We start from the raw sequence: 25,369 nt of genomic DNA on the forward strand, positions 1-25,369 counted from the left end.
AGAGAAATGAACATTCAATTCACGGGCAACAGCTCTGGTGGACATTCCTGCTGTCAGCATGCCAATTGCACGCTCCCTCAAAACTTGCAACATCTGTGGCATTGGGCTGTGTGATAAAACTGAACATTTCAGAGTGGCCTTTTATTGTGGCCAGCCTAAGGCACACCTGTGCTATAATCATGCTGTCTAATCAGCATCTTGATATGCCACACTTGTGAGGTGGGATGGATTATCTCGGCAAAGGAGAAATGCTCACTATCACAGATTTTTTCAGATTTGTGAACAATATTTGAGAGAAATGGTTATTTTGTGTATATAGAAAATGTTTTAGATCTTTGAGTTCATCTCATGACAAATGGGAGCAAAAACAAAAGTGTTGCATTTATATTTTTGTTCAGTGTATGTTTACAGGTTGCTGCTGAAGCTTTAGTTTAGTCAAAAAACTCACATGTTTCTTTGATATGTTTATTAGAAGCAGCTTATCTGAGTTTGGCGCTCGGGCCTCATCACTCCACAGATTTATATAGAACATTGAGTGATGATTAAATAACTTTTCCCAGAGCCTACAGGTGGATGCTGGGATGGAGGCTCGGGTGGTGGTGTGGCAGCAACGTGGAAGTAGCAGCAGCAGCATTGGTGATGTAGCGGCAGGCAGATCTGGCAGCTTAAATAGAGCTCCAGGTTTAGGAGAGTTTGGTTGGTTGTAAGACGGACTGGGCGTGTCACATGTAAATGTATCATTGGTCCTTGAGTTGACTGATTGAACTAGCTTGCAGGCTTCGCCCCATTATAGTAAGAAAACTCACATGTTTATTTGATATGTTTATTAGAAGCAGCATTTCATTTGAGTTTGGCGTCTAGGCTCGGGCCTCATCAATCCACAGATTTACATAGAACATGGAAAATCTGCCATGTGGCTATTCCCCCTAAGCACCGCAGCTTTGAAAGGAATATACTACCTAGTGAGAATGCTATGTGTATGCCTAGAAACGGCGAAACGGCCCAGTGCAGATTCCCCCCAAGCATCTTTGAGGGGAATATACAACCTAGTGGAACTACTTTGTGAAGGCCAGGGAACAGCCCGAAAAGCCATCCCCTAAATCTATAAATTTAAGTTCGAAATATAATCTAATGCAATGTGTACATTTTGATCTTCCAAAGTTAAGTCAGTAAGGGTGAGATCATGATGAGGATTAAAGGAGAGAGGTCTTGTTGTATATTCACAACCAGAGAAACCCATAGAAGGCTGTACCAAAACTGTGTCCGACATGTGTCAATGTATAATGAAAAACACCCTTGCCTTAACTTAGACACCAACTTATGTACTGATGAAATAGTAAGAGGCTGTCTTTATCCTTGCCTGGAGGATGTGCCTTCCTAAGGCCCTCAAGGAGCAGTTGAATTCCTGCATTGCTTTATACTTTGCACTTGAAGATTGTGGGAAAGTGGAAGTAGCAGCAGCAGCATTAGCGAGGCGGAGGAAGGCATTTCTGGCATCTTAAATAGAGCGACAGGTTTAGGAGAATGTGTTTGGTTGGTTAGTAAGAGGGACGAGGCGCGTCAGTGTAAATGTATCATTGTTTGTTGACTGCCAGAACTAGCTCGCAGGCTTCGCCCCACATAATCAGGTTGTGGTGTATTGGTATTTAGTCAGTGCACTTGACCAGAGCCGGCCCGACCCATTAAGCGACATAAGCGGGGCACCCCGCAGCCACTAAAGGCCCCCTAGCAAAAAAAAGAAAAGGAAAAAAAAGGAAATGTTTTTTATCTCAGTACACATGTTTAATTAATGTTGTTAATATGCCTAGATTGCCTACTCTCAAAGTCATGTATTATATTATATTTAGTCTATCATATAATACATTAACCGTGCTTTACCTGAGCCTCATCATGAGACTAGAGGACTGTAGGATTGTAATTTCCCATGTTCAGTGAATGCAACAGAGGCAAGGCACCAGACCAACCAGGGAGTTGAATGGAAATAAACATCTGTCTTATTGGCTGACAGGTACCTATCCTGTGAGCTGTGACAATGTTTAAAATAAACTGTCAGTCGGACTCAGAGTTTTTGAAGATGGACATAAGAACATTTGTTCTTAAAAAAGACGACAATTCTCAAGTGGTGGCTCACACAACAACCCCAGAGTCACCACTTGAGCCAGGTGAACAAGGTATGTAAATGTCAGTAAACTTCCAAGTTATGCGAACATGTAAGCAAAGCATACAGCTACGTTGACGTTACTTTGAATCGCGGGGATAAGCTAAACCGTTAGCAAGTAGCTATAGCTAGCCAGATATATTAAATAAACAATTTGTCATACAATCTAAATGTTATGTTTTTAAGCGTTACCTGGTGATTTCAAAGAAAGCTCTCTGGGAAATGTTGATTTACTGTTCGACATGAAGCTAGAAGCTACCTTACAGTACACAGTTGATCCTGAGTCCTGTCAGTTAAAGTGGTTCATAGTTAGCTTAGCTAAGCATCAACCAAGCACTGAAATATATGGATGTTATGTGACAGTATTTCTGAGAACAAGTCAGCTGAAATGGTAGCATAGTTTCCACTGCTTTACGTTTAATATGTGATTCACTGGAGAAAAAATAATTCCTGTATTTTGGAAATGTTCCGCCTAATTGTCCTGCTCAAACCAAACATTTTTTTATAAAGAGTAAAACTCTAAAATTACTAATTAAACTTTTGTGGCTGGTGAATTCAAACTTGCGAATAGAAGAGTCTCTTTCCCACTTGGGCTTTTCAATAAAGATAGTCTTTATTTCATTATGAGGACACCAGTAAAAAGAAAATGGCATGATGATGCTTTTTAATGAAGCTTCGGTTTGAAAATTATCTTTGAATATATATAGTACAAAGGAGTGGACACATTAATGTTAATAATAGGATAATAATAAGAAACAGGTCATGTAAAACTACAACTACCACAAGCCCCACAGAGAGGACAGCACGGCGGCACAGAGGGCTGCAGTCACAGACAGCTGGACAGACGCAGCTCCGTTACACAGGTTAGTCGTGCAACACTGGAAGCTGCTGGTGTATCCTGCTCCCAGGATGCTGCCGGACAACGTCTTCCCACACAGATCCAAGTCCACACAGCCGCGGATGTGTAGGGTAAAAGTTCCTGTTGCATTGAACTCTGGGAGAAATGGAAACCAGAAGACGATGACAGCAAATGAAAATCAAATCTACTTGTTAAAGTGGCAAAATACACATGTTGTGCTCTCTTATGAAGTAAAGGTTGGTTGCACACTGTAATAATGTCACTATTTGCGTTCAAGCCTCACTTTCACAAAAAATAGGGCTTAATTTACACTGCATTATGTGGTGTACAACATGTGATTGTGTCCAGCTCTTTTGGACTGAAAGTAGCAAGCACTCTATCCAAAAGTCCCATTCATTCTTGGAGCAGACACAAATCAATGCATGGATACATGATGAAAACTTCTTGGCAGAGGGGTTATAGCTTTTAATATTGTTCATGCTATTCATTCTTGGAAATGTTTACATTAACTCTACATGACTTATGTTGTCCTTGAGCTATTGTTGTAAGCATCTAAAGTTCCATGGCAAATCCAGAAATTAAGAAAATGTGATGAAATCCAAAGCCTTTTAAACTATTTTGTCATGTAGCAGCTGCAGTCAATATTTTGATGCTAAGTTATTATGTTTAGTTTTATTATTACATGTTATAGTTACATTCCAACCCTTGTTAATTCACAGTAGGCCTATTATGTTTTCCTTACGTGCTTCCCCACGAAAGCAGCCCTCAGTCCCATTATTACATACAGTGTCGCTTCCAAACAGACATGTCCCAAAAACACCAACAGGGCACTGACGGCAGGTCAGGCATTGTGCTGTTCAATGAAAAGAAGAAGACGGCATGTGAAATCAGATACAGTACAGTCACTCGCTCAACAACATATCCTCAACATTTCTTATCTACACAGAGGTCAACTGTTCATGTGCTAGATTATAGTTCCTCAACCAGCACTGCATTGAACAAAGCTAGTTTGTTTAATATGTATAAAATCAAAAGTGTAAAAATACAATCCGTACTGCAGGAGTCTTCAAAGGTGCATGCTAGCTGTTTTGGTCATACGATTAAGTACCAACAGAGCTGAAATGTGTTGATCCTTTTGGTATTAAAAATACAAATAACTGAGTGAGGATTCTGGTGTCAGTAATAATATGCTTTAAAACTGCTTTTAATGTCTATGCTGTGTTTGAGGAGGAACAAATAAAGCTTTATGTATCCTTGTTTATTGCCACAACATCTTGAACAGGGACTCTTATAAAACATAATCAGGAGTACTCTGCTAGATCTGTGGAAATTAGTGCTGGACCAGACACTTATACCCGACTGACTGAATATAATTGAGCTGCAGTGCAGTGAAATCCGCTGAGACCTAATCATAAAAAGGCCTTACAAGCAACGGTTAAAGCTATTTATTAGAGTAGTTATCATTAAATTACAATGTACGATTAACATCGACATGAAAATCACACTTAGTTGGTACAGTCAGTCAACGCTCAGTTTAAAAGACATTTTTAAGGAATAAAGGCAGCAGTCATACAACCTGTAGTTATTCTCAACTAACCTGCGACGATGATGGCACTCAGCACAATCCCTGCTGTCCAAACGCTCTTCATACTTGAGGTTTAAAAAAGCAACGATTAGCTCTAAAAAAAAGTGCTGAATGGTCTAAATACCTGTTTCAGTCAAGTGAGTTTTAGTAGACTTAAAGAGAAGACTTTGTTAAGACTGACAGACAAGGTAAGGAGCAAGAATGTGGTTCATCTTGTTTGGAGTTCCTGCGTGAAGAGGAAGTTGTTTTAAACAGAAACTCAGCTTGGAGGAAAAACTCACAAACAATACATTTGAGCGTGAACAACTTTATTATTAACTTTCAACATGCAGCAAAAGGTTCCAAGCAGATAAAATATAATTTTGTAGTGGCCGAAGTCTGTCAATGTTCATGAGAATAGGACATGGACAGCAAGAACTTTATTAGAGTACAATTTTAAACCAGAGACTACAACAATGGGTTTCATACCAATAAAGGAGTGTATCCAAAGTAGGTCAATTACATTATTTCATGCGTGCATACAGAGAAAACACCCAGTCATGAATAGGATCTCTTTTGTTTCGTTTAAAGGCTCCATGTGCTCCAAATGGCCATTAGGGCGGTGCCCAAAGCATAAAATGTGTTTACATCAACTCTACAATTACTTATTTTGTTTTGTTTTGAACGATTGATTGTATTAAAAGAGTCTATCTTTTAATAGACTCTTTTAAAAAGAGCTGTCAGAGCTGCTGCGAGTGAAGGCCTACCATCACAAATCTTGGGATAAAGATGGACCCTGAACTCAAGCTTGACAGCCAGATCAAGGCAGTTGTTAAAAACAGCTTCTTCCACCTCAGGCAGCTAGCCAAAATAAAGCCTTTTTTAAATAGTGACCTCTTTGAAACGGTAATCCATGCCTTCGTCACCTCCCGCTTGGATTATTGTAATGCACTATATATGGGGATAAGTGCATCCTCCCTTGCTCGCCTGCAGATGGTGCAAAATGCAGCAGCACGGCTACTAACTGGCACACGCAAACACGAGCACATTTCCCCCATTTTATCTTCACTCCACTGGCTGCCCGTTCATTTGAGGATTCATTTTAAAACTCTTTTATTTACTTTTAAAGCCCTCAATGGTCTGGCCCCGCCCTACCTCTCTGAGCTGTTACACAGCTACACGCCAACTCGCACTCTCAGGTCAGCTGATCAGTTGCTCCTAAGGGTGCCAAAAACAAAGTCTAAGCGCAGAGGGGACCGTGCTTTCTCTGCTGCCGCCCCTAAACTGTGGAACGACCTGCCCTTGCTCACCAGACAGGCTCCCACACTGACTGCTTTTAAAACCCGTCTTAAAACCCACCTCTTCTCCTTGGCATTCAGAAACAAGTAGATTGTTGCTTTTATTTGCTTTCAGTGGTCTATTGTTTTTATTATATGGCTGTTATTTATTTTTTAATTATTACGTTTATTCTGGTTTGTTTTGTGTTTGTATCTTGTATTTATATTATGTTGTGTGAGCTTATCTCTCTGTACAGCACTTTGGTCTGAAGGTTTTTAAAGTGCTATATAAATAAAGTTGGATTGGATTGGATCGGATCTATCAGACTTTGCACAATCGCTGTTAAAAACTGTAGTTGTTTAACCTTGCTATGTAATTTCAATCCAATCTCTGTGAAAATGTTGTAAACATCAATTGGAAAAATTAAGAAAATGTGATAACCAATTGAAACAATTAGCCGTGTTGCAGTCATGATTTTGCTGCTTTATGATATTTTATTTTATGACGTGCTATAGTTACATTTGAACCTTGTGTATTCAAAGTATATTAAGAGTGTTTTCCTTAGGTTTTTTGCATTTGCACCACATTGGAGGTCCTTTCCATAGAGACAGGTCCCAGATATGCCAACAGGGCACTGACGGCAGGTCAGGCATTGTGCTGTTCAATGAAAAGAAGAAGATGACATGTGTTAATCAGATACACAGAACAGTAACTCGCTCAACAACATAGTTTTATGTTTTTTACCTTTACAGATAAGAGAACAGTTCCTGCACCAGCACCGCATTGAACCAAGCTGGTTTGTTTAATTTGTGAAAAATAATTAAATTACATTCTGTGATGCAGTCACTTCCTGGATTCTTTAGAGTTGATGGTCGTTGGATTACATTTCAAGATTCAAGGGTTTTATTGTCATATGCACAAAGCTACAGTGTAGAAATGGCAATGACATTCTTCTGACCTTAGCTCCTCCAACAATGCAACATATCTAATAAAATACAAAAATACAAAATCAAAAGTTGTGCAGAAAGTCTATATACATGTTAATAGAATATGGGATTTTTAAAAGAACAGAATAGGAAATTAAATAATGTAAATAAAGACAAAATTAAATACGGTTTATTGCGGTTTATTGTTCTTAAGTTTGAGTTTTTACAGGTCTGAATATTAATGATCTAATTGAAAAGATTAATCATTCTTTGACTATTCTGGGGCCAGTTTTAAAATACTAAATTTGACATCCAAAGTTCTTGACGGATCCATAATTGACCAATTATTTCATTTCTGCTTTTAATTACTAGCTAAGGTTTGCATTGTTGCATTTTAGTGAGTAAATAAACAAACATTGATTTATTCTTCTTTAGATTTTTCTGCTCCTAATTCTTATAAAACAAAAGCAGGAATACTCTGCTAGATCTGTGGTAATTAGTGCTGGACCAGACACTTGTACCACACTGAATCTAATTAATTTGCAATGCAGTGAATCCACCTGGGACTTAGTCATGAAGGGCCATTAAAAAAAGTGTTTTTCTTAGTTTGTCTCAAGTAATGAGAAACAGTACAAGCTATTTATTTATACTATAGTTATCATTCAATTACTATTTTAGATTCCATGCTTTCCAAACGCTCTTCATACCTTGAGGTTTAAAAGAAGAACGAATTCCTTTAGTTAAGGAAACGTGCAGTTTTGCTTTATTGGGGGGGTCTGGGGGGGGCTGAAAACCAGTCAGTATCTGGTGTGACCACCATTTGCCTCACGCAGTGCAACACATCTCCTTCGCATAGAGTTGATCAGGTTGTTGATTGTGGCCTGTGGAATGTTGGTCCACTCCTCTTCAATGGCTGTGCGAAGCTGCTGGATATTGGCAGGAACTGGAAAGCGCTGTCGTATACGCCGTTCCAGAGCATCCCAAACATGCTCAATGGGTGACATGTCCGGTGAGTATGCTGGCCATGCAAGAACTGGGATGTTTTCAGCCTCCAGGAATTGTGTACAGATCCTTGCAACATGGGGCCGTGCATTATCATGCTGCAACATGAGGTGATGGTCGTGGATGAATGGCACAGCAATGGGCCTCAGGATCTCGTCACGGTATCTCTGTGCATTCACAATGCCATCAATAAAATGCACCTGTGTTCGTCGTCCATAACATACGCCTGCCCATACCATAACCCCACCACCACCATGGGCCACTCGATTCACAACATTGACATCAGAAAACCGCTCACCCACACGACGCCACACACGCTGTCTGCCATCTGCCCTGAACAGTGAAAACCGGGATTCATCCGTGAAGAGAACACCTCTCCAACGTGCCAGACGCCATCGAATGTGAGCATTTGCCCACTCAAGTCGGTTACGACGACGAACCGGAGTCAGGTCGAGACCCCGATGAGGACGACGAGCATGCAGATGAGCTTCCCTGAGACGGTTTCTGACAGTTTGTGCAGAAATTCTTTGGTTATGCAAACCGATTGTTGCAGCAGCTGTCCGAGTGGCTGGTCTCAGACGATCTTGGAGGTGAACATGCTGGATGTGGAGGTCCTGGGCTGGTGTGGTTACACGTGGTCTGCGGTTGTGAGGCCGGTTGGATGTACTGTCGAATTCTCTGAAACGCCTTTGGAGACGGCTTATGGTAGAGAAATGAACATTCAATTCACGGGCAACAGCTCTGGTGGACATTCCTGCTGTCAGCATGCCAATTGCACGCTCCCTCAAAACTTGCAACATCTGTGGCATTGGGCTGTGTGATAAAACTGAACATTTCAGAGTGGCCTTTTATTGTGGCCAGCCTAAGGCACACCTGTGCTATAATCATGCTGTCTAATCAGCATCTTGATATGCCACACTTGTGAGGTGGGATGGATTATCTCGGCAAAGGAGAAATGCTCACTATCACAGATTTTTTCAGATTTGTGAACAATATTTGAGAGAAATGGTTATTTTGTGTATATAGAAAATGTTTTAGATCTTTGAGTTCATCTCATGACAAATGGGAGCAAAAACAAAAGTGTTGCATTTATATTTTTGTTCAGTGTATGTTTACAGGTTGCTGCTGAAGCTTTAGTTTAGTCAAAAAACTCACATGTTTCTTTGATATGTTTATTAGAAGCAGCTTATCTGAGTTTGGCGCTCGGGCCTCATCACTCCACAGATTTATATAGAACATTGAGTGATGATTAAATAACTTTTCCCAGAGCCTACAGGTGGATGCTGGGATGGAGGCTCGGGTGGTGGTGGGGCAGCAACGTGGAAGTAGCAGCAGCAGCATTGGTGATGTAGCGGCAGGCAGATCTGGCAGCTTAAATAGAGCTCCAGGTTTAGGAGAGTTTGGTTGGTTGTAAGACGGACTGGGCGTGTCACATGTAAATGTATCATTGGTCCTTGAGTTGACTGATTGAACTAGCTTGCAGGCTTCGCCCCATTATAGTAAGAAAACTCACATGTTTATTTGATATGTTTATTAGAAGCAGCATTTCATTTGAGTTTGGCGTCTAGGCTCGGGCCTCATCAATCCACAGATTTACATAGAACATTGAGTGATGATTAAATAACTAGTAGAGGGCCTGGAAAAGCTGCCACGTGGCTATTCCCCCTAAGCACCGCAGCTTTGAAAGGAATATACTACCTAGTGAGAATGCTATATGTATGCCTAGAAACGGCGAAACGGCCCAGTGCAGATTCCCCCCAAGCATCTTTGAGGGGAATATACAACCTAGTGGAACTACTTTGTGAAGGCCAGGGAACAGCCCGAAAAGCCATCCCCTAAATCTATAAATTTTAGTTCGATATATAATCTAATGCAATGTGTACATTTTGATCTTCCAAAGTTAAGTCAGTAAAGGTGAGATCATGATGAGGATTAAAGGAGAGAGGTCTTGTTGTATATTCACAACCAGAGAAACCCATAGAAGGCTGTACCAAAACTGTGTCCGACATGTGTCAATGTATAATGAAAAACACCCTTGCCTTAACTTAGACACCAACTTATGTACTGATGAAATAGTAAGAGGCTGTCTTTATCCTTGCCTGGAGGATGTGCCTTCCTAAGGCCCTCAAGGAGCAGTTGAATTCCTGCATTGCTTTATACTTTGCACTTGAAGATTGTGGGAAAGTGGAAGTAGCAGCAGCAGCATTAGCGAGGCGGAGGAAGGCATTTCTGGCATCTTAAATAGAGCGACAGGTTTAGGAGAATGTGTTTGGTTGGTTAGTAAGAGGGACGAGGCGCGTCAGTGTAAATGTATCATTGTTTGTTGACTGCCAGAACTAGCTCGCAGGCTTCGCCCCACATAATCAGGTTGTGGTGTATTGGTATTTAGTCAGTGCACTTGACCAGAGCCGGCCCGACCCATTAAGCGACATAAGCGGGGCACCCCGCAGCCACTAAAGGCCCCCTAGCAAAAAAAAGAAAAGGAAAAAAAAGGAAATGTTTTTTATCTCAGTACACATGTTTAATTAATTTTGTTAATATGCCTAGATTGCCTACTCTCAAAGTCATGTATTATATTATATTTAGTCTATCATATAATACATTAACCGTGCTTTACCTGAGCCTCATCATGAGACTAGAGGACTGTAGGATTGTAATTTCCCATGTTCAGTGAATGCAACAGAGGCAAGGCACCAGACCAACCAGGGAGTTGAATGGAAATAAACATCTGTCTTATTGGCTGACAGGTACCTATCCTGTGAGCTGTGACAATGTTTAAAATAAACTGTCAGTCGGACTCAGAGTTTTTGAAGATGGACATAAGAACATTTGTTCTTAAAAAAGACGACAATTCTCAAGTGGTGGCTCACACAACAACCCCAGAGTCACCACTTGAGCCAGGTGAACAAGGTATGTAAATGTCAGTAAACTTCCAAGTTATGCGAACATGTAAGCAAAGCATACAGCTACGTTGACGTTACTTTGAATCGCGGGGATAAGCTAAACCGTTAGCAAGTAGCTATAGCTAGCCAGATATATTAAATAAACAATTTGTCATACAATCTAAATGTTATGTTTTTAAGCGTTACCTGGTGATTTCAAAGAAAGCTCTCTGGGAAATGTTGATTTACTGTTCGACATGAAGCTAGAAGCTACCTTACAGTACACAGTTGATCCTGAGTCCTGTCAGTTAAAGTGGTTCATAGTTAGCTTAGCTAAGCATCAACCAAGCACTGAAATATATGGATGTTATGTGACAGTATTTCTGAGAACAAGTCAGCTGAAATGGTAGCATAGTTTCCACTGCTTTACGTTTAATATGTGATTCACTGGAGAAAAAATAATTCCTGTATTTTGGAAATGTTCCGCCTAATTGTCCTGCTCAAACCAAACATTTTTTTATAAAGAGTAAAACTCTAAAATTACTAATTAAACTTTTGTGGCTGGTGAATTCAAACTTGCGAATAGAAGAGTCTCTTTCCCACTTGGGCTTTTCAATAAAGATAGTCTTTATTTCATTATGAGGACACCAGTAAAAAGAAAATGGCATGATGATGCTTTTTAATGAAGCTTCGGTTTGAAAATTATCTTTGAATATATATAGTACAAAGGAGTGGACACATTAATGTTAATAATAGGATAATAATAAGAAACAGGTCATGTAAAACTACAACTACCACAAGCCCCACAGAGAGGACAGCACGGCGGCACAGAGGGCTGCAGTCACAGACAGCTGGACAGACGCAGCTCCGTTACACAGGTTAGTCGTGCAACACTGGAAGCTGCTGGTGTATCCTGCTCCCAGGATGCTGCCGGACAACGTCTTCCCACACAGATCCAAGTCCACACAGCCGCGGATGTGTAGGGTAAAAGTTCCTGTTGCATTGAACTCTGGGAGAAATGGAAACCAGAAGACGATGACAGCAAATGAAAATCAAATCTACTTGTTAAAGTGGCAAAATACACGTGTTGTGCTCTCTTATGAAGTAAAGGTTGGTTGCACACTGTAATAATGTCACTATTTGCGTTCAAGCCTCACTTTCACAAAAAATAGGGCTTAATTTACACTGCATTATGTGGTGTACAACATGTGATTGTGTCCAGCTCTTTTGGACTGAAAGTAGCAAGCACTCTATCCAAAAGTCCCATTCATTCTTGGAGCAGACACAAATCAATGCATGGATACATGATGAAAACTTCTTGGCAGAGGGGTTATAGCTTTTAATATTGTTCATGCTATTCATTTTTGGAAATGTTTACATTAACTCTACATGACTTATGTTGTCCTTGAGCTATTGTTGTAAGCATCTAAAGTTCCATGGCAAATCCAGAAATTAAGAAAATGTGATGAAATCCAAAGCCTTTTAAACTATTTTGTCATGTAGCAGCTGCAGTCAATATTTTGATGCTAAGTTATTATGTTTAGTTTTATTATTACATGTTATAGTTACATTCCAACCCTTGTTAATTCACAGTAGGCCTATTATGTTTTCCTTACGTGCTTCCCCACGAAAGCAGCCCTCAGTCCCATTATTACATACAGTGTCGCTTCCAAACAGACATGTCCCAAAAACACCAACAGGGCACTGACGGCAGGTCAGGCAATGTGCTGTTCAATGAAAAGAAGAAGACGGCATGTGAAATCAGCTAGATTATAGTTCCTCAACCAGCACTGCATTGAACAAAGCTAGTTTGTTTAATATGTATAAAATCAAAAGTGTAAAAATACAATCCGTACTGCAGGAGTCTTCAAAGGTGCATGCTAGCTGTTTTGGTCATACGATTAAGTACCAACAGAGCTGAAATGTGTTGATCCTTTTGGTATTAAAAATACAAATAACTGAGTGAGGATTCTGGTGTCAGTAATAATATGCTTTAAAACTGCTTTTAATTTCTATGCTGTGTTTGAGGCGGAACAAATAAAGCTTTATGTATCCTTGTTTATTGCCACAACATCTTGAACAGGGACTCTTATAAAACATAATCAGGAGTACTCTGCTAGATCTGTGGAAATTAGTGCTGGACCAGACACTTATACCCGACTGACTGAATATAATTGAGCTGCAGTGCAGTGAAATCCCCTGAGACCTAATCATAAAAAGGCCTTACAAGCAACGGTTAAAGCTATTTATTAGAGTAGTTATCATTAAATTACAATGTACGATTAACATAGACATGAAAATCACACTTAGTTGGTACAGTCAGTCAACGCTCAGTTTAAAAGACATTTTTAACTAAGGAATAAAGGCAGCAGTCATACAACCTGTAGTTATTCTCAACTAACCTGCGACGATGATGGCACTCAGCACAATCCCTGCTGTCCAAACGCTCTTCATACTTGAGGTTTAAAAAAGCAACGATTAGCTCTAAAAAAAAAGTGCTGAATGGTCTAAATACCTGTTTCAGTCAAGTGAGTTTTAGTAGACTTAATGAGGAGACTTTGCATAGGGCTTAATTTACACTGCCTTGACTGACAGACAAGGTAAGGAGCAAGAATGTGGTTCATCTTGTTTGGAGTCCCTGCGTGAAGAGGAAGTTGTTTTAAACAGAAACAAAGCTTGGAGGAAAAACTCACAAACAGTACATTTGAGCGTGAACAACTTTATTATTAACTTTCAACATGCAGCAAAAGGTTCCAAGCAGATAAAATATAATTTTGTAGTGGCCGAAGTCTGTCAATGTTCATGAGAATAGGACATGGACAGCAAGAACTTTATTACAGTACAATTTTAGACCAGAGACTACAACAATGGGTTTCATACCAATAAAGGAGTGTATCCAAAGTAGGTCAATTACATTATTTCATGCGTGCATACAGAGAAAACACCCAGTCATGAATAGGATCTCTTTTGTTTCGTTTAAAGGCTCCATGTGCTCCAAATGGCCATTAGGGCGGTGCCCATAGCAGCAGTGAGAGGGATGTGGATGGATGTGGCCCCGTTACAGCGGTCTTTGCTGCAGCAGGCCCTGGTGATGGTGTATCCTGCCGTCAGGAGGGTTCCCGATTCAGTTTTGTTGCAGAGAGATAAGGGCATGCAGCCTTGATGGTGCAGGGACATAAACTGACTGATGTTGAAAGCTGAGGGAGGAAAAGTAGATCAGAGTGTGAGGTTCAAATTAATAACTCAGTGAAGAAGCAACAAGTCAAAGACTGTTACTTAAAGGTCCCCTATTATACTATCTTATTATCTATCAATACATTATAGGTCTCAGATATATACAAAACATGTCTCTGAAGTGTTTGGCTCGAAATACCAAACAGATCATGCATTGTAGCATCCCATAATCCCCTCTGTTTCAGCCCTGTTTCAAAAGTGCTAATTCTGGGTCTGTTACTTTAGATCAGGGGTGGGGAACCTTTTTCCTCTCAAGGGCCATTTTCAATGTTTTCAACATCCTCCGAGGGCCGTACAAATGATTGACCTCTGCTTAAAAAAACTAAAATCACAGCCCATTCATTTCGCCTTTCTTTCATGCTGTGCAAAGAAAAAGCAACCTCTTAATCCAGATTTCTCACCACGACTCGCGCATGCATGCACGTGCACGGTGTGGCATGACCTCCAAAACAGAAAGATATGGACCCAAGATGTGTGGGGTTTTTTTTTGGTTTTTTTTCTAATGTTGAAGTTAAAAGCATCAATCTGCTGCACTTTGAGAGCAACATGAAGAGATCTATGGATACATCTCTCAACACCCATATGAAACAGAACTGTAAGAACTGTTTTTCTTTATGGATATTTTACAAATCACACCCCTTTCAAACTCTATTCTTGTTTATTAATAACAACTTTTTTTTTTACTGTCATATAGTATTTTATACCTGTTTACTTTATTCTCTTGTTTTTTTTATAACTATAATGATCATATAAAGATGTGCCTTTACTTCACTGGTTGAAGAAAAAGCTTCTTATATTCGTTAGCATAGCTAGCTAACCAGATGCTATTGCTAATAACAACAAAGTTATTGACTGTATGATCAGTATGACAGATAGCCACTGGGTTTACAACTAAAGACACAGACACGCAAAAACTGCGGCATGTGTACGGCTCCTTATCTGAAGTGCCCGAGCCGCGTTCTGGTGCTCTCCGTCAGAACTGCACCCCAGACATAATACAGGTTATACACGTTAGGCTCGTGTTGTGTTCAAGGACCCTGACCTTGGCCAGGAAAAACAGGCACTCGCTTGTTTAATTATTTTGCGGTCTAGATTTCTTTAATTATTTTCTTTTTTGCGTGTGTTTATAAATTACCTCGAGGGCCGTACCAAATGGTCTCGCGGGCCGTATACGGCCCGGAGGCCGGAGGTTCCCCACCCCTGCTTTAGATGAAAATAAGGAGCCACTCCCCACGCCCGTCTGCGAGATATTTAGAGATTCAGGTGATAAGGTGGGGGTTGGTTATTGGCTAATGGTTACACAAGCCAAAAAAACGTTATGACATCATAAAGGGGCCAACACCTGATCAGCTCATTTTTTATATAAAAGGATCAGGACAAAAAGAGAGCGAATCTTTTTTCCCGAAACTTTCAGAATCTCTTTACACAGAGGGGACACATGTTTATGTATAAAATACATGAAAAAGTGGATTTTGCACAATAGGTGACCTTTAAAGAGAACAAGCAATGATTCAGATCGGATTGTTATTAGTGTTGCATATCTGTGAGCAGCATTGTGAGATTGTAGCTGAGCAGCCTGACATTAGACTTATTTGTATTTTAGGTAACTTTATCTGTAACCAAGCATTATACAAAAAAATTAAAATAATAATAATCTGCAGAGAACTGTTGACTAACTGCAGCTGCCAAGTAAAAGTTAACTGGAATTCAAAGTACATATTATAAATTAAGTGGCAGAAAATGGAAATCCTAAAGTATGATTTAGGTACCCGTAAAATGTACTCAGCTTCTTTCTACCACCATGTCATGTGTATATCTATCTTATATCTATCTGTACTAGTCCAACCCAAGACAGCGTGTAATTAACGTTTCATCCTGTGGGTGGCATTAGAGGGTTTATAATGTTTGCTTTGGGCATGGCAGGTGCTTAGTTGTGCCATATAAACATCAACAGTGGCTTAAGAGCACATGTTGTTAAAGAAGAAGACTGACTCATCCAAACATGTTCCTCAAGACAAAGCAGTAAGACTATATTATATGCTCATCTTGCTATCTTCCTCAAAGGGCTTAGGAGTGATTTGTACTGCTGCCCATTATGATTGAACCCATTTTAATACAAATTAAATGCATGTGACATGTAGGGATAATATTTTCCAAAGCATGATGTCAATTTGTAGTCCAACATTTTGTGAAATATCTTCATTCACTTTATTGCTGAGAGTAAGATAAATATTAGACAGATCTCCATCACCATGTGTTGCTCTTGTCAATATTGTAAACAAGATTCATTTTTTAAATGGGAACCGTTTCTTCTGAAGAAGTGACATTAAACTAAATGTTTGGTGTATTTTTCAAGGAATTTACAAGTAGCCTTGTAAAATCTACATGTAACTTTTCCTTTTTTTACAAAGATAATCCTCCTGTATGCTACATCCAAGTGATTGTGAAAAAACGCCATAATCCAAATTAAAAATGGGTTTCTAATTGATACATAAACTCACCAGCCAAGAAAGGTAAACAAATCAGTTTCCAATAGATTGTTTTGAGGAAGGGCTGCAGTAAATGTATAAATGTCAATCATCTCAATCATGCAAAACCAAGTCATGCCTCAAGATGGAGCAGAAAGTCATTGTTAATTGTTGATGTCCGGTCACACCTCAATCTGTACAGCCAGAACACGTTTTTCATCTTCTGCAGTGTCTCACAGTGTGCGAATAATAGGGTTTACTGAGGCGGGATACTCCCATCACATGATCCCTGAGTTGTTGCTCACCAATATCTGCTGAGAAGCAGCTGGGCTGACTGTCGGTGCAGTTCTCCGTGGAGCTATACATACATCTCCCATTGAAGCCCATTCTGCAGGTGTGACAGATCAGAGACTCACCTGGGAGCCACAGAGAAAGAGAGACAGTGATAGAGAAGGGAGTGTTATTATTGTTATTAAGTATAGAATAAGTACACCTATATAACTCTCATTTAAAAAAAAACGTACACAAACCCCCACTATACTAAACACAGTGTAGAGATCATCTTCTCATCAACTCAATATATCACTGAAATATGCTAAGTAGTACAAATAAAATAAACTTTCAGTAATTTAGTAAATGTCTTCGTCTTTGTTTAAGTGGCTCTTTTACATTCTGTGAGAGTCACAGGTACTTTCGTTTTTAATCCTTGATTGATTGATGATAGGAAGTATACAGCCAAGTTCAGCGGAGACCCCACAACAACATATTATCCTGATATTTAATCACAATGCAAGGTAATAGCAATTTTTGACTTTTTGTGAAATTGCTGATAATTGCGTTAGCTAAACTGTGTGATTTCATATAGTTTTTCTAATACAAAAGATGCCGTTTAACTCCATTATCCATCCAATGAACCAGATTCAAGCTCCTTGACCTAAACACTAGGTTTTGTAAAGATATGAGCAGCAGTCACATTTTCTACAGCTTGATACAGTTTATGGAATTAAAATGTACTTCCATGTCAGAATAGCAAAGTGTCCACAGTGTTAAATATCTTTTGCAGCATGAGATGAGAGTTTGTTGTCATAAATTCGCTGTCAGCGGATTTGGACTATGTTTGCTCGTTCAGGATGTACGAACATTGTCACCGATAGTTTTTTGATTAATGAGACATTGTCAATGTATGAGTATAAAGAAATAAAAAGAGGAAAGAGTTTCCCCACACTGTATGAGCATAGCAGGAGTTGCCAGTTATTTGTGGCTTTCGGTTTTCAGCCTAAGGCCTCATAGTTTGCATATTAGAAATACTAAAGTCACGTGTACTCAGAATTAAAAAAAAATGTTTAAGAACATGAGAGTATTTAGAAAATCAACACAGTCTACCAAATTAACTATGAAATACATTGTCATCATTTCGTACAAAACATATTTCCTGATCAGCAGTTCTTATTCACTTTTACAGGAGCATGTCGTATTTGCTGAAACAAGTAATGCTCTGAGAGGACATACATTTAAAGGCTTTCCATACACTCTTTGGCATTCATTGTATCCTGGTAGAGATAAACACAACTATTTTATTTGTATCTCTTTACAAATAAAATAGCCTACAAACTTAATTTCAACATATTCAACATATCAGAATATCTCTTAAAAACATATGAGATCAGTCTGAGCTGTGGATGTGAGCTGCTACAAATAAAGATTCTAGGACATATAAAAGATATAACTCAAAAAGTAAATTATTTTTATATGATTACATTTTGTGGAAACATTACTTAGGAAATAAATAAATGTAAAGCTAATCTATATATGTATATTTATGTTTTTATTAACTTTATTTAACCAGGTAAATCCCATTGAAAGTAGCAAACCTCTTTTCCAAGGTAGCCCTTGTATCAATTCAAATTAATGTTTTTTGACCCAAGTAGAAAAATAAAGATAATGTTCCACTTTGTAAACACGAAAAATACAAAAGCGTCTCTTGTTTGGTGTTCTTACCTGTAACAAACATGGCCATCAGTGCCGCACAGACCCAGATCAACTTTGTCATTTTGCTCTCGAATCAAAACTATTTTTAAAGAATGAAGCAGATGTCAATGTAACAGAGACAGTCAAAGATCCAAAAGCGCAGGTGAGCTGCTGGACAGGGCGTCAGCTTTTATATCAAGGGTTTGATATCAGGGGCTCAGAGAGACAATAACATGATGTTGACATTGATTTCAATTGTCAACATCATGTGCATATGTTGATTACCTCTATCTTATCCTCTAAACACCAGAGGTCTATTAAAGCACCTAACAAAGAGAGATGAGATGATGACTCATTCCTGCCTCTGGGTGTGTGTACACATTTTATTTACACGTATGTTTGATCAGTTGTGAACTTCTGAGCAACAACACAAGCATTTTCTAAAGCTTCAGACAACAAAGCTTCAGACAACAAAGCTTCAGTCTAAAATTGTTCAACAAATATTAGAATCTTTTGTAAAAGCAACGAGGGGACACTCCCTTCATGGAGCTAAAGAAGGATGGCATAATATGGTGATAGAAGATGCATTGTTCATTTCAAGGAAAAGTAAAATAAAATAATCTCAATTCAAATCTTAACTTTCAATTGTACAATACAATTGAGGTTGAAATATAGATTGAGAATACAAATTTGACTTTTGACTGACATTTCAGATCATGAGCATGATGAAAGGTTAATTGAAAAATTGGTTTCATCTTTATGCTTGGTCTTCTGAAGAATAATTCAGCATTTTGAAACAGCATTAACTTACATCAAAGAAAGGGAGGAAATTCTTCAAAAATTATCTTTGTTTGAAGTCTTAAAGTTTACTTTCTTGCAGGTAGTCAATTGTGTGAAAAACTTGCATTTCCGAATGGACTTTAATGTAGGTGGTGGATGGGATAGGTGGGAGATGTTGGAGCAATACTTGTTAGGAGAAAAATGGAGGAAAAAGCTTGCTTCAGTTGTAACATTGTAAGTCTTGTATCTCTTTTTCAATAAAAAAAGCAAAAAGGTAGAATGATACCTCTTGGTTTGTTTAACATCTGCTTTTACTACCTTGTCTCATAGAAAGTGTGCTAGTATTACATGAGTCATTTGGGAGGCTTTGCTCCAAATAAACACAGATAAACAGAAATACATTTTTTTTTATTATTACAATCACCAGTGGTGAGATAAGGTTTCTTTTTGCACTAAATAAATCAAACACAGTCCAGCCAATACAAAGGTCTCATGCATGTCTGATTATTTTAAATCAAATTAAGTATATGCAAATTAAGGAAAAGGCCTATTCAGTCCTGCCATGTGAAGACAAATGCAGCTACTATCCCTCCATCATATATCATCGGGACACATCATTAAAGCACTTAGAATAGTGCAGCAACATGTTTTCTTCCTGCTACAGTGGTCTTTAAAGGCCCCACTGACTCCACACTGCCACCAGAGCAGCAGCCAGAGCAGCAGTGAGGGGCAGCGGGGGGGCGGCCGCTGCGTTGCACAGGTTGTTGCTGCAGCAGGTCTCCGTGATGGTGTATTTCACGTTCAGGATGGACCCACTACTACTGTTGCTGCATTTTGAACGTTCTATGCAGCCACGCTCATGGATATCCAACAGGTCGGCACTAAATTCTGGAGGAAGCAAAGAGGAGAAACTTGATGTTTTTTAAACACCGAAAGAAGAGTTTATACGGGAATTAACACATATTGTGACAATTGTTTAGTTTTTTTAGCATACATTTTATTGGACCCATAGCAAAATATAGATATAATACAAATCTGCCCTTTATTTAAGTTATTCAGATATGATACACAATAATTCACATTTAAAATCCACACAATTAGTTCTAATGGCTCCTGCTGATAATCTCTCCCTTTTATATTTGATCAATATCAGTTTTTCTTCCATTTAATTTATACATATTTTGTCGAATCACGTTGTTTTTCCTTAAGTAACCCAATTCCTATGTATTTTATTTTATTTGTTAATTCAAATACGGCTATATGAGAATGAATTCATTATGTCAGGTAGTTCTGTGATTCTTTTTTGCAGCTTTTAACAAGGCAGGCCTGGTCAGTCAATGCTTCAGGTGACATTCTTAATCATTTAACAGCAGAGAACAAATCAAATTTCAGTGCAGTTTTCCCCCATCTAATGTTGTGGTTTTGAGGCAAACACTGTGTGTGTTATTGTAGAAAGATGATTAATGAGTCATTAGCTGTTCATCTTACTGGCAACTGCAACGAAGCATCCGTCCTGAGCTTTGGTGCAATTTACAGTTTTCTCGATTAAACAGGAGCCCAGGATGTTCAAATTACAGGTGTAACAGGAGAGCGCCTCAACTGTGGAAACAAAAAGCGAACAGGAAATAGGAAAAAGGAACTTTGAGTGTGAACCCTTTGTTATGTACTGAAGGAAAACAAGTTTCACCAAAGCCACATATATCTGACTCCATTCAGGCGAACCTTTATCAAACAAGCACTGGCTGTAATCACAAAGTACATATCGAGAGTCGCTTTCATGACCTTGCAAGGTGCCTAAATCCAATCCAGGATACATGTGTATGACATTGACGTAGGTTTTAACATTTGAGCCAATCCACAAGGTTAAAGATTTGACATCTGCAAAATACAGTGAAAACTCTTACCTGTAACTAAGAGAGTGAATAATGCTGCACAGCTCCACAGTAGTTTACTCATGGTGATGTTTTTAGATGATTCGGCAGGTAAAAAATGCCACAAGTTGGTCAGCCTCTTATCCTTAAGCGCTTACTTTCAGAAGTAGTCACAGTCAACATATTTATACATGGGGGAGTTATCAGTAATACTGTACGGATCAACAGTACTGATAAGAACCTTTGTGAGGGTTGAATGTAACAGGAGTGAAGATAACAGAATCCTTTATTAGTAATGTATTACAATGGGGACATTCACAGTTAAAAAAGGTGCAACAACAAGAGGAAGTACAAAAGTATATTATTAAGTAAACAGTAGAGTGAAACCAAGTCAGAAAATACAGTAGACAGGCTGAACCCCATCCAAATTATTGCATATATAATGGCTGGTTGTGCAGTCTGACAGCAGCAAGAATGAAAGCCTTGCCATCATCCTCCTTTCTCCAATTACCTCCACTCAATGAAGTGCCTATCCGGGGACATAAAGCTGGCCTTATTTATCAAATCAATTTCTTTCAGCTGTCGAAATGTGACTTACGTGGCACATGTTATTAAAGATGGCTAATACTGCAGTTTCTTTATTGAGAAGTCTATTTTGTTCTGTAGCTTCCATGTCACGTGTCAGTGAATGAATGCAGCATTGTATTACTGCGCTAGAAAAGAAAGACCCACATATTTTGTTCTATTGAGTAGATTGTAAGATTCAAACAATCACTAGCCATTAATCTGGTGGACAGAAAGGTACATTTGTATACGTTACTCCATAATGAATCATTCATTGTGATGTTTTTTGTCCCTTTGCTACGTACACATCCTGTATCGTTTCCATGAATTGGATCCATTTATTCAGTGCTTTAAAGTTTAAACAAACTATATTGGAAGGTTAATTTTTTTAAGCTGATGTTGCTTTTAATATTATTGTAACTTTTCAACCATTTAAGTGGTGTTTTTTGGGAATCAGTGAAGTAGAATATTGGAAGTAAAATAATATTGTGTAGTCTGTGTTAAGTGTGAGTTTGAACGTGAATGGCCAGGCGTAATCTGCCCCTCGACCAGCCGCTGCTGGTCTGACATTAAATGGATGCATGTTAAAATAAGAACAATAGCAGAGACAACAGATTTTCTTCAACAATTTTCTTTATTTTCACATCTTACTTGTCCAGTAAGACACAGATTAGTTAAAAGGATAAATAAAAAATGATTGAAAAAAAAAAAAAATAACAGCCTAGAAGATTTACAATCTCAATGTTTCCCTGAAACATCCCATTGATCAACTTCCATGATGTGGACAGCTTAGTTTGAGATTTTATATAACTTGTCATCAAAACTAAACTCCCTGACATGACAAGACCTGAGTTATGAAAAATAAAGAGTGTCCAGGCATATGAGCATAAAGATAATCAATCACTTATATCCAAAGATATTGCTTTGGGTCATGTGAAAACCCAGAATGGTGTACTTTTGTACTACAAAATATATATCAAATGCATTTTAGGAGCAGCTGTTTTTGTGATTTTTAAAAATCATGTTACAGGATGCTTCCCAGCATGGAGGCCATGGCAGCGACACCAATGACGGCGGTGAAGGTCATCTTGGTGGAAGGGGCGCCGTTGGTCTGGATGGGGTTGCACCCGTCTGTTGAGCAACAGTCGACTTTGATTGAGTAGTTGACACCGACCAAGGTACCGTTGGCGGTGGTGTTGCAGCCGATGGGCTCTTGACACCCCTGGGTGTTGAAGCCCACAGAGGACAGTGCAGTGAAGGCTGAGGAGAAACGGTTGAGTGGTATTAATAAGAGTTACAGAGGTGGAAATGAACCTCTTATTTGATCAGACAATGTTTTCAGGTACAGGTAATAATTTGAGTGTTTATATGTTTAACTGCAATTTCTTTACTAGTATATCCATTGGAGAATGGGAACATTTATATATGTTGTATTACATTGACAGTTTTTAGTCGTAGCTGTAGCTTTATTTAACCATGTGAAGTAATTGGTAGTTTGTAAAGTAATGCCTTCCCCCACACTGCTTTTTTGTTCTACACTGTCTCATCCCTTCACTTGTTCATTTATTTTCAATTGATCTGAAACCAAAACCCCACAAACTGGAAATACAAGTTTCTTTGTTTCAAGACAATAAAAGTACTTCTCTACTTTCAGCAACTTCCAAACTAGCATGCAGGTTTTGTAGGATACGTAAAACAACATTGTTGACATAATGGAATTAAAACCCTATATTCACCCCCAAAAATGGATTAAGGAATCACTACTTTGAATAAGTTTCAAGGTAAAACATGTGTATATAGTAACACTTGGGTGTGCCTGTTGATCTATGTGTCACAGTATTTGGGAGTGGTTTTAATTTAGTCATGTGTTTTTGTTGCATAATGTTTGAATGTAAAGGGTGTGCACATTAGGCAATTAGGAGTTGACTTACTGGCTCTTCCGGTGAAGCAGACGCTGGTGTTGGTTGTGCAAGTCTCTGTGCTGCTGCTGAGGCAGTAGCCCAACAGACTATAACTGCATTTGTTACAGTCCAGGGATTCAGCTGAAACACAAAATAATATTATTTAAAGTTATTTCAGAACAGTTTAATTAAACACACTACCTGTGTCTCAAACTGAAAGAAATAAACAAAACACTGAACTTTCTTTTAACTGATTGAATGAAATCATATTAAATGGGGGACATTTGTTTAGACTTTTCTGAAATGTACACATAATATACTTGTTTTCAAAGAGTGTATGTTTATCGGTTAGGTTTAAGTACAGGTTGGCTAACATTGTTTTTTGGAATTTGCGACACACCACACCCTGCGCTGTGTCACAATTAAAAGACGTCAAACCCTGCCCCTTGTCAAGTTAATTGGAGAATTTAAATAGTCAAAGGGCTGTGATTTAACTCAAAGAAAACAAATTGTTTGCGTTTGAGGTTACTATTCCTCGAAAATATTTGCCATCAATGCAATTTAATTGAGGCTAATGGGATGCTTAATGGATCTTCTCTCCTTCAAATAAATACTCCCTTTAAATATGTAATTTCAGTTTGATTTGTCCCAAGTAATTGTGTGTTCAGAAACATAACTGGTGAGATTTTTCCAAACAGTTGTTGTTTTGAGCAAATTTGGATGAATCGACCCCTTTAAAAAGTATTTCTCAGGAAACTTTGAAATGTACTAATTTTCACCGAAACACACCACTGTCCCATCAGTTTGGGCAAAGGAAATTATTCCTAAATGTGCTAAACAAGCTGAATTCACCTGTGATATTTGTCTTGCTATAATCAACAATAGAGTGATAAAACATTAAATTAACCAATAGGAAGAAAATGTGTCAAAATTCAGTAAAAACTTATGAAAAAGGAGAGAAAAGTGGGAAATAGTTTGCCCGCCTTTTTAGTCTATCAAGTCCACCAAAACGTTTTCAAGATTTATTTTACCATACTTTGTTTGACATATCTCTATTTCCAGTAATATATTTTGTGGTCAAATATTAATAGTTGTTAAAGCTTACCCAGCATGAAAAGTGCAACAACTGCAATGATTCCAATAACGATCTTTGCCATCTTGTGTTGGTTTGGTCTTGGTTGCTGCTCGAAGAGAAAAAGAAAATCCTTCCTGTGATGCTGTGTGGTGTGAAGACTGATGACCCTGATCGATGAGGCCAGATATTTATACAGTTCAGACACAGGTAGGGAGGTGACAAGAGGGTTTTTTTCAGACCCTTTGTCCTCACCTTTGGGGAAAAGCCACCAGAGGAATGTGACAGATGTTTGATGCAGCACTGTAATTAGCCATGAGCTGTATAAACTGCCTAAACCAGTCATTCAAGATAAATAATCAGTCAGTATCTGTGCATTGAATTACGAGATTGTATTTTCACAATGAGTGCTTTTTTGTTGCCATTTTAATTATCAGTAAAGAATAATGAATATATTCATATTGTTTATAGAACAGAAGTGAAAAACCTAGAAACACCCAGTTTAAGATGACATCTTTCCACTGTGCAGCCAAAACCTGAGAATATCTGTTGTTTGAGTTTATAAATATTTTTTTATATTATCAATTCACTAATTCAAAAATATGTGGAACAAGTTTTTTATAAAAAAAGATGTTGTTTATGAAATATTTGTCATGAGTATGTTAACTTTGACTTTATTAAAGCTCCCAGATGCTAAATGTCAGACTGCATTAAAACATTGGGTAACAAAATGATGATGTATGGCTTGAAGCCCTTTGTTTGCGTCATTGCTTTAGATGTCCTCATGCAGCAAACATGAATGTTGTGTGCCAACACCTGGAATTAGGAGCGATGACAATCTT

The 25,369-nt window shown here is 38.6% G+C and overlaps 2 protein-coding genes across 2 annotated transcripts; both read right to left on the minus strand.

Annotated features, from left to right (window-relative positions):
• Positions 1–2,834: 2,834 nt before the first annotated feature.
• On the minus strand, positions 2,835–4,803 carry LOC117454762 (protein Bouncer-like). The gene is made up of 3 exons (XM_034093926.2): positions 4,615–4,803; positions 3,760–3,870; positions 2,835–3,152 (listed from the first exon to the last, which is right to left on the minus strand). The coding sequence occupies exons 1-3, from the start codon at positions 4,664–4,666 to the stop codon at positions 2,935–2,937; spliced, it is 381 nt and encodes a 126-aa protein (XP_033949817.1). The 5' UTR covers positions 4,667–4,803; the 3' UTR covers positions 2,835–2,934.
• Positions 4,804–22,218: 17,415 nt separating this feature from the next.
• On the minus strand, positions 22,219–24,676 carry LOC117455627 (alpha-elapitoxin-Oh2b-like). Its single transcript, XM_034095199.2, has 3 exons — positions 24,561–24,676; positions 23,486–23,596; positions 22,219–22,814 (listed from the first exon to the last, which is right to left on the minus strand). The coding sequence occupies exons 1-3, from the start codon at positions 24,610–24,612 to the stop codon at positions 22,579–22,581; spliced, it is 399 nt and encodes a 132-aa protein (XP_033951090.1). The 5' UTR covers positions 24,613–24,676; the 3' UTR covers positions 22,219–22,578.
• Between the last annotated feature and the right edge of the window lie 693 nt (positions 24,677–25,369).

The sequence above is a fragment of the Pseudochaenichthys georgianus genome, chromosome 11 (genome assembly GCF_902827115.2).
Source record: "Pseudochaenichthys georgianus chromosome 11, fPseGeo1.2, whole genome shotgun sequence".
Classification (NCBI taxonomy): Eukaryota; Metazoa; Chordata; class Actinopteri; order Perciformes; family Channichthyidae; genus Pseudochaenichthys; species Pseudochaenichthys georgianus.